Source organism: Alosa pseudoharengus, unplaced genomic scaffold, assembly GCF_046254945.1.
Source record: "Alosa pseudoharengus isolate Yale_2024_CS ecotype anadromous, Long Island Sound unplaced genomic scaffold, YU_APseudo_1.1 YU_APseudo_1.1_scf_18, whole genome shotgun sequence".
Lineage (NCBI taxonomy): Eukaryota > Metazoa > Chordata > Actinopteri > Clupeiformes > Clupeidae > Alosa > Alosa pseudoharengus.
In genome coordinates, this window is record NW_027468650.1 from 627501 (window position 1) to 637500 (window position 10000).

Here is a 10000-nt window from a genome sequence, read left to right on the forward strand (position 1 = left end):
TAATTTTTTTAGTTTTTTGCTTCAAATTGGCGCTTAAAATCGCCTGTCAGAATATATAGCCTAGAAGAGGTCCAGGGCAATTCCGCGCAAAACTGTCACATCCATATTTAGTTGGCGTTACAGACGTGACAGTTTTGCGTGGTATTGCCCCCGTATCGTTATATAAAGCTCTGTTCTCGCTGTCTAGCTTTCTCCTCTTTGAGCAATCGATGATTTGAAAATAACTTACTTATCGTTAACTTAGATAAGTTTCTCGTCCCGTCTCCTCTCCTCGCTCGTTTCAGGCTATCAGTCTCTTCTCCATAGTAGGCTACTTACTCACTGACACGACTTTATCAGAATTCACAGATTTCACTGGCTGAGTATAGCAGCAAGCGAAATGATGGTTCCTGAAGCTCTTGAAGTAGGCCTAAATGCTGTTATCCTAACCAACGAAACATTTAGCGCAGCTTTGAAATCTTACGTGAAAATCTAAATTAGGCTATTATGGTCTGGATCTGGATAGGATCACGCCACGGTCCGGAGTCGGACCGCGGTCCGCCATTTGGTGATGGCTGCTATAGCAGCATAACTAAGGCATGGTGAAGGGTAGTCAACACCAGCGCAGGTATGGTCAGTGACCACCGTCGCACGCATGACTGGGGTGCCAGTCACACAAGAACACAGCAGGGTGGTCCATTCCAAAAAACCCTGAGGTGGTTGCAGTTCCACAATGCACCATACCTAACTATGGGAGGCACTAAAGAGGTGTGTTTTAAGTCTAGACTTAAAAATAGGGAGGTTGTCTGCTAATGGAATAGAGGGAGGGAGATTATTCCAGAGGAGGGGTGTGCAGTAGCAGAAAGCTCTGCCTCCTACTGTAGTTTTTGAGATTCTTGGGATTACAAGAAGTCCAGTATTCTGTGATCGTAGTGGTCTAAGTGGGTTGTATGGGACTAGGAGGTCTTTAATATATTCAGGTGCCCGACCATTAATGGCTTTGTATGTTAGAAGTAATATTTTGAAGGCAATGCGACTTTTAACAGGTAGCCAGTATAAAGATGCTAGGATGGGGGAAATATGGTCATATGTTTTGGTCCTGGTGAGTGTGCGAGCAGAGTGTAAGAGATGGAGTGATGACGAGAGGAGGAGTGTAAGAGATGTAGTGATGACGAGAGGAAGAGTGTAAAATAGTGAGAGGAGGAGTGTAAGAGATGGAGTGATGATGAGAGGAGGAGTGTAAGAGATGTAGTGATGGAAGAGGAGGAGTGTAAGAGATGGAGTGATGAGAGGAGGAGTGTAAGAGATGGAGTGATGATGAGAGGAGGAGTGTAAGAGATGTAGTGATGGAAGAGGAGGAGTGTAAGATGGAGTGATGGAAGAGGAGTGTAAGAGATGTAGTGATGGAAGAGGAGGAGTGTAAGATGGAGTGATGGAAGAGGAGGAGTGTAAGAGATGGAGTGATGATGAGAGGAGGAGTGTAAGAGATGTAGTGATGGAAGAGGAGGAGTGTAAGAGATGGAGTGATGAGAGGAGGAGTGTAAGAGATGTAGTGATGGAAGAGGAGGAGTGTAAGATGTAGTGATGGAAGAGGAGTGTAAGAGATGGAGTGATGATGAGAGGAGGAGTGTAAGAGATGGAGTGATGGAAGAGGAGGAGTGTAAGAGATGGAGTGATGGAAGAGGAGGAGTGTAAGAGATGGAGCGATGATGAGAGGAGGAGTGTAAGAGATGGAGTGATGGAAGAGGAGGAGTGTAAGATGGAGTGATGGAAGAGGAGGAGTGCACCTTTCCCCCCATCAGCACGCAGTCCTCCAGCAGGTTGGTGGAGTGGGACGGTTCTCCTGCTGTCCACTTGGTGAAGGTCACACTGGAGCGATCTGACCACTCAAACAAGTTCTGAGTGGAGCGGTCAGTCAGCCCGATCCACAGCTCATCAGATTCCACTGGACACACACACACACACACACACACACACACACACACACAGAGAGTAAACTAAACCTTCCACAGTTGCTGTCTTTCAATTCCGAACCTATAGTGATTGGTTGGTGAACTTGGTGATTCCTGATTGGCTAGCCAAACCTGAGCATCGCCATTGGCTATTCAACAGGAAGCGCCAGAATAGTACTCAGAAAAGTACTTGTACTTGCAGAAAATGTACTTGTGTGAGCGGCAGAGATTCGTAATGGCAGAATAGTTTCATAATTGGAAGACAGTAACTGTGGAGGGTTTAGTACCTGTGGAATATATTTGTAAGTGAAGGACATATGAGTAATATTGAAAATCGTTCGTGTTATTTTTTTGTTAAATCACAAATCAGTTTTACAGTTACAAATCCTGATACACACACACACAATACATGAGACGCTTCTCATCCCTAAGGTGGTGCAAAAGTCTGTGCACCTGCAGAAAAGATTTGTAACTGTAACTGTGTGAGCGTGTGTGTGTGTGTGAGTGTGTGTGTGTGTGTGTGTGTGTGTGTGTGCTTACTGTAGCCGCTCTGTGAGATGAGAAAGCTGTGTGTGTGTGTGTGTGTGTGGTGTGTGTGTGTGTGTGTGTGGTGTGTGTGGTGTGTGTGTGTGTGTGTGTGTGTGTGTGTGTGTGTGTGCTTACTGTAGCCGCTCTGTGAGATGAGGAAGCTGTGTGTGTGTGTGTGTGTGTGTGTGTGTGTGGTGTGTGTGTGTAAGTGTGTGTGGTGTGTGTGTGTGTGTGTGTGTGTGTGTGTGTGTGTGTGTGCTTACTGTAGCCGCTCTGTGAGATGAGAAAGCTGTGTGTGTGTGTGTGTGTGTGTGTGTGTGTGTGTGTGTGTGTGCTTACTGTAGCCGCTCTGTGAGATGAGAAAGCTGTGTGTGTGTGTGTGTGTGTGGTGTGTGTGTGTGTGTGTGTGGTGTGTGTGTGTGTGTGTGTGTGTGTGTGCTTACTGTAGCCGCTCTGTGAGATGAGAAAGCTGTGTGTGTGTGTGTGTGTGTGGTGTGTGTGTGTGTGTGTGTGTGGTGTGTGTGGTGTGTGTGTGTGTGTGTGTGTGTGTGTGTGTGTGTGTGTGTGCTTACTGTAGCCGCTCTGTGAGATGAGGAAGCTGTGTGTGTGTGTGTGTGTGTGTGTGTGTGTGTGGTGTGTGTGTGTGTGTGTGTGGTGTGTGTGTGTGTGTGTGTGTGTGTGTGTGTCTGTGTGTGTGTGTGTGTGTGTGTGTGTGCTTACTGTAGCCGCTCTGTGAGATGAGGAAGCTGTGTGTGTGTGTGTGTGTGTGTGTGTGTGTGTGTGTGTGTGTGTGTGTGTGTGTGTGGTGTGTGTGTGTGTGTGTGTGTGTGTGTGTGTTTACTGTAGCCGCTCTGTGAGATGAGGAAGCTGTGTGTGTGTGTGTGTGTGTGTGTGTGTGTGTGTGTGTGTGCTTACTGTAGCCGCTCTGTGAGATGAGGAAGCTGTGTGTGTGTGTGTGTGTGTGTGTGTGTGTGTGTGTGTGTGGGTGTGTGTGTGCTTACTGTAGCCGCTCTGTGAGATGAGGAAGCTGTGTGTGTGTGTGTGTGTGTGTGTGTGTGTGTGTGTGTGTGTGTGGTGTGTGTGTGTATGTGGTGTGTGTGTGTGTGTGGTGTGTGTGTGTGTGGTGTGTGTGTGTGTGTGTGTGTGTGTGTGTGTGTGTGTGTGTGTGTGTGTGTGTGTGTGTGTGTGTTTACTGTAGCCGCTCTGTGAGATGAGGAAGCTGTGTGTGTGTGTGTGTGTGTGTGTGTGTGTGTGTGTGTGTGTGTGTGGTGTGTGTGTGTGTGTGTTTGTGTGTGTGTGTGTGCTCACTGTAGCCGCTCTGTGAGATGAGGAAGCTGTGTGTGTGTGTGTGTGTGTGTGTGTGTGTGTGTGTGTGTGTGTGTGTGTGTGTGTGTGTGTGTGTGTGTGTGTGTGTGTGTGGTGTGTGTGTGTGTGTGTGTGTGTGTTTGTGTGTGTGTGTGTGCTCACTGTAGCCGCTCTGTGAGATGAGGAAGCTGTGTGTGTGTGTGTGTGTGTGTGTGTGTGTGTGTGTGTGTGTGTGTGCTTACTGTAGCCGCTCTGTGAGATGAGGAAGCTGTGCTCCTCCACGTTTAGGACGCTGGTGAGGTCAGCCTCGTCCTTGTGGCAGGACACCAGCGCCTGGCTCCAGCTGCTCTTCTCCCGACGCAGCGAGTAGCAGTGACCGTAGTACGGAACCCATCCCGCCCCACAGTAGAACGGCTGCTGGCTCGCTGGACACAGTCACACACACACATGGACAAACACACACACACACACATTCTCATACACACGTACATGTACACACACACATACACACACGCACACACACACACACACACAGAGGAATCATCAGACATTTTTTTTCCTGTAAACCTGTAAAAATGTATCACGTTCACCCAATGAAAACATTCGGTTCTACCAGCCAATCACTAGAACTGCCCGGCAGCTACAGCGCTACACTGGGGGCATGAACATGGGGCAGCTACACTCTGGGGGCATGAACATGGGGCAGCTACAGTGCTACACTCTGGGGGCATGAACATGGGTGCTCACGAACATGCCCCCACAGTGTAGCATTGCAGCTGCTAGCAGCTCTAGCTGTTTGGCACTCTGTGACCTGGAGCAGCAGAGACGTGCAGCATGTGGCAAACCAACATGGCGACAACTCTGCCTCCCACCGCAAAGCACTGCAGTGTAAATGCTGTGTAAGGTACGCATCATCATCAAAGACTGTTCACCCAACCACAGACTGTTCACCCCAACCACAGACTGTTCACCTGTTCTCACCCCAGACTGTTCACTCCAACCACAGACTGTTCACCCCAACCACAGACTGTTCACCCTAACCACAGACTGTTCACCTGTTCTCACCCCAGACTGTTCACTCCAACCACAGACTGTTCTCACCCCAACCCCAGACTGTTCATTCCAACCCCAGACTGTTCTCACCCCAACCACAGACTGTTCACCCTAACCACAGACTGTTCACCTGTTCTCACCCCAGACTGTTCACTCCAACCACAGACTGTTCATTCCAACCCCAGACTGTTCTCACTCCAACCACAGACTGTTCATTCCAACCACAGACTGTTCACCCTAACCACAGATTGTTCACCTGTTCTCACCCCAGACTGTTCTCACCCCAACCCCAGACTGTTCACCCAACCCCAGACTGTTCACCCAACCCCAGACTGTTCTCACCCCAACCACAGACTGTTCTCACCCCAACCACAGACTGTTCACCCAACCCCAGACTGTTCACCCAACCACAGACTGTTCACCCCACTCCCTTACGGCGTTACAGATCTCGTAGCACCCAAAGCAGCAGGTTCCCTGCGGGACCACGCTGTCATCCTACTGAACTCTAGCTCTGCACCCCAGTGACAACCAACCAAGTTGCTAATAAACTGCACATATTTTCTATTTATATTATTACTGTAAACCATACCACTTTCTTAACTGTATACTATGGTCTGTACTACACTGCACCACCTGTCTATACTGTACATCACTTTTTTCTGCTTTTTGGCACTTCTGGTTGCCTCTGTACTTGTATTCTGCACAATGACAATACAGTTGAATCTAATTTAATTTAATCTAATCTAATCTAATCTAATCTAATCTAATTTAATCTAATCTAATCTCATATTTAAATCACCAGAATTCTCCCTTAACTATTAAGGTTACATTTTTGGACCCTTCAACAAACGTTTTATGAACAAGGTACGGTAAGGTAGACTACCTATAGCACAACTGGCACAATAGGTCTGTCATCAGTATTAGCTTTATTTGCTTCTCAACATGCATAGCAAGATGTAGCTAGTTGCTTTGATTATTTTATTCTTAGTCTGGGTTTTGAAACACATTTGTTATTCACTTTGAGCACAACAAAATAACTGATACATATTTTAAAAACTGTATTATAAGGCCTGAGTAGAAACACTGTAAGCATGAAACATGGTAGGCCTATGAAACATTGAATCAGATTCAATTATTCATTCAGTATGACAGCTCAACAGATGACTACTAAATCTCCTTACCCTGGCAGAGCATGCTAGTAAGTTGCATGGTAAGTTCTCATGAGCATATTGTGCATATGCATGAAGGAATTAAATATCCACAATAATTGGATGTATGATAGCACAAAACCCATGCACATTTCACATAAATGAGTGTAACCACCTATGAACAGTTGTCCAAATTGTGTGCAGTAAAAAAGCTTTTCTGAATTACGTTAGAGGCACGTTTGCAGCCAACACTCAAAAGATTGTTGCAGCAGATTGTTCCCTGATCTAGACTCTATCCACATGACATCTGTTTATATGACACCAGGCTCTATCCACATGACATCTGTTTTATATGACACCAGGCTCTATCCACATGACGTCTGTTTATATGACACCAGGCTCTATCCACATGACATCTAACACCAGGCTCTATCCACATGACGTCTGTTTATATGACACCAGGCTCTATCCACATGACGTCTAACACCAGGCTCTATCCACATGACGTCTAACACCAGGCTCTATCCACATGACGTCTGTTTATATGACACCAGGCTCTATCCACATGGTGTGCTGTGATGTCTGTTTATGTGAGCTGTCAGTCAGCAGAAATAAATGTTATTGTGCCTAATAGTGCATAGCAGATCATTATTACCTCTGCAAATAACCTTGATTATGCCTTATAGTGCTTAGCAGACGATTACCTCTGCAAATAACCTTGATTATGCCTTATAGTGCATAGCAGACCATTATTACCTCTGTAAGAAACCTTGATTTGGTCCCTGAATCCCGACATCACAAACTTTCACACCGTGTAGGTGTGGCTTTAGTAGTGGACAATTTGCTGGATAACGTCAGGGTCAGGGTTAGGGATAAATCATCAATACATACACAGGACTACTGGTGTAACGTCAGGGTCAGGGTTAGGGATAAATCATCAATACATACACAGGACTACTGGTGTAACGTCAGTACTGTTGCCCTTACGGCAGATGTAGCCCATCTTCTTGTTGCAGTTCAAACTTTCCCACTTGGATGCTTTCCCAGGATTCAACACTCCACAATTCAGACCTGGCTCCGACGATGGGTGACCTGGCAACCCACACAGAATCAGAGGATTTAGTTATGACCTGGCTACTCACAATCACAGGATTTAATTGTAATCTGGCAATCAACGCAGTTTGATTTATATAGCACATTTATACACATTTTATACATAAGGCAGTTTGATTTATATAGCATATTTATATAGCACATTTATATAGCACATTTATATAGCACATTTCATACATAAGGCAACTCGATGTGCTTTATGTCATCCCAAAACAGAACAGCATTAATAAGGAAAATATGGATTTATGAATAACCTGGCAACCCTCAGAGAATCAGATGATTTAGTTATGACCTGGCAACTCACAGAAAATCAGAGGATTTAAATGGCTGATCTGGTAACACAGTAAAATGTAAGTATGTACAATGCCTATTAAAAGTATTCACCCCCATTGGATATTTCCTCTTGTATTGTTTTTATTAATGGAATCTTGATCAATTTAATTGGACCTTTTTTACAATAATTTACAAAAATTCACTCCTTAATGTCAAAGTAGATTTCTACAGAGTAATGTTCTAAAATTAAAACTATATGTCTGCACTCCCCTGGAGCCCAGTTTAACCTCACATAGAGCCCAGTTTAAGTATCTGAAGGAGGAACTCAGCTGGAGAACAGCTTACCTGAAGCCCAGTTTAGCCCAGTTTAAGCTTACCTGGAGCCCAGTTTAGCCCAGTTTAACCTTACCTGGAGCCCAGTTTAACCTTACCTGGAGCCCAGTTTAAGCTTACCTGGAGCCAAGTTTAACCTTACCTGGAGCCCAGTTTAACCCAGTTTAACCTTACCTGGAGCCCATTTTAAGCTTACCTGGAGCCCAGTTTAGCCCAGTTTAAGCTTACCTGGAGCCCAGCTCTTACCTGGAGCCCAGTTTAACCCAGTTTAGCCCAGTTTAAGCTTACCTGGAGCCCAGTTTAGCCCAGTTTAAGCTTACCTGGAGCCCAGTTTAAGTATCTGAAGGGGTTGCTATTGCTCCACTGCCAGCCGCTCTGAAAGTCCAAACTGTTGAGGCCGATCCACAGAGAGGTGCCTAGGATGTTAGTCAGACCTGCCACACACACACACGCACATACACACATACATACATTTTTGACAGGGGAAGAGAGAGAGAGAGAGAGAGAGAGAGAGAGAGAGATGTGTTAATAATGTGAAGAGATCTTGAGATCTCCAGTTATACTGCTGTACAATGCAATACAATAATAGCTGAATACTGCTGATCTTTACCTGCTGATCTTTAACTGAATACTGCTGATCTTTACCTGAAGAATACTGCTGATCTTTACCTGAATACTACTGATCCTTACCTAAATACTGCTGATCTTTACCTACTGATCTTTACCTGAATATTACTGATCTTTACCTGAATACTACTGATCTTTAACTGAATACTGTTGATCTTTACCTGAATACTACTGATCTTTAGCTACAGCTAAATACTACTGATCTTTACCTGAATACTACTGATCTTTAGCTACAGCTGAATACTACTGATCTTTACCTGAATACTACTGATCTTTAGCTACAGCTGAATACTACTGATCTTTAGCTACAGCTGAATACTACTGATCTTTACCTGGATACTACTGAGCTGATCTTTAGCTGAATACTGCTGATCTTTACATGAATACTGCTGATCGTTACCTGAATACTGCTGATCTTTACCTGCTGATCTTTACCTGAATACTACTGATCTTTACCTGAATACTACTGATCTTTAGCTACAGCTGAATACTACTGATCTTTACCTGGATACTACTGAGCTGATCTTTAGCTGAATACTGCTGATCTTTACCTGAATACTACTGATCTTTACTTGAATACTATAGATCTTTACCTAAATACTGCTGACCTTTACCTGCTGATCTTTACCTGAATACTACTCATCTTACTACTGACCTTTATCTACAGCTAAATACTACTGATTTTTACCAGTATACTGCTGATCTTTACCTGAATACTACTGATCTGTACCTAAATACTGCTGATATTTACCTGAATACTACTGATCTTTACCTGAATACTGCTGATCTTTACCTGAATACTACTGATCTTGACCTGCAGTTGAATACTACTGATCTTTAGCTACAACTAAATACTACTTATATTTACCTGAATACTACTGATTTTTACCTGAATACTAATGATTTTTACCCGCAGTTGAATACAACTTAACCTTTACCTGAATACTACTGATCCTTTCCTGCAGCTGAATACTACTGATCTTTAGCTAATCTTATCTATATACCTATTCTGATCTTTAGCTAATCTGCTCTGTATACCTATTCTGATCTTTAGCTAATCTGGTATTTAGCTCCGCTCCTGGTATTAGCATGGTCATGCAACTACTACCTCTCTCTGATTGCATCCAACACATAGCATATGTTAAGGTGCTGTATTAATAAAACGGAAATGTATGTGTACCTGAAATGTATGTCTGCTCATGCAGTTCCACAATGCTGAGCAAGTCTGCCCCCTGCTGTTGGCAGCTGACACGTGCCTGGTGCCATGTCAGAACTGCCTGCGTGTTCCTCTGGTACAAAACGCCAGTCACTGGATCCGCATCCCAGCCAGAGGAACCTACACACACGAACAAAGAAACCATGATTGTGTGTGTGTGTGTGTGTGTGTGTGTGTGTGTGTGTGTGTGTGTGTGTGTCACGCAGGGATGGGCAGTATTTCTGATATGTATTTAAATGATGCATTTAAAATATGAATACAAAATACAAAATATTAATTTGTAATTTGTATTTGATTGGGATGATGGAAATGCCTTCATGTATTCCCTGCTGAAAAAAACAGCCTGACCAGCTAAAGGTTGTTTGTTGGTTGAACAGTTTGTTAACCAGCTTGTATACTGATCTGTCATGGATTTGCACTGAGTTGATTCTCAATAATACGGAACAAAATGCGTTCCGTATCAGGTCAATACG

At 44.3% G+C, this 10000-nt stretch overlaps 1 protein-coding gene across 2 annotated transcripts in view; it reads right to left on the minus strand.

Moving 5' to 3' along the window:
* The window catches only part of mrc1a (mannose receptor, C type 1a), an 80475-nt gene that overhangs the window by 56094 nt on the left and 14381 nt on the right, over positions 1-10000 (minus strand). For both annotated transcript variants that reach the window (XM_076290024.1, XM_076290025.1), the window contains exons 4-8: positions 9492-9647; positions 8005-8118; positions 6914-7057; positions 4007-4189; positions 1767-1924 (exon numbers count right to left, since the gene is read on the minus strand). In XM_076290024.1, the coding sequence (XP_076146139.1) occupies positions 1767-1924; positions 4007-4189; positions 6914-7057; positions 8005-8118; positions 9492-9647 (755 nt within the window). The remainder of the gene's footprint in view (positions 1-1766; positions 1925-4006; positions 4190-6913; positions 7058-8004; positions 8119-9491; positions 9648-10000) is intronic.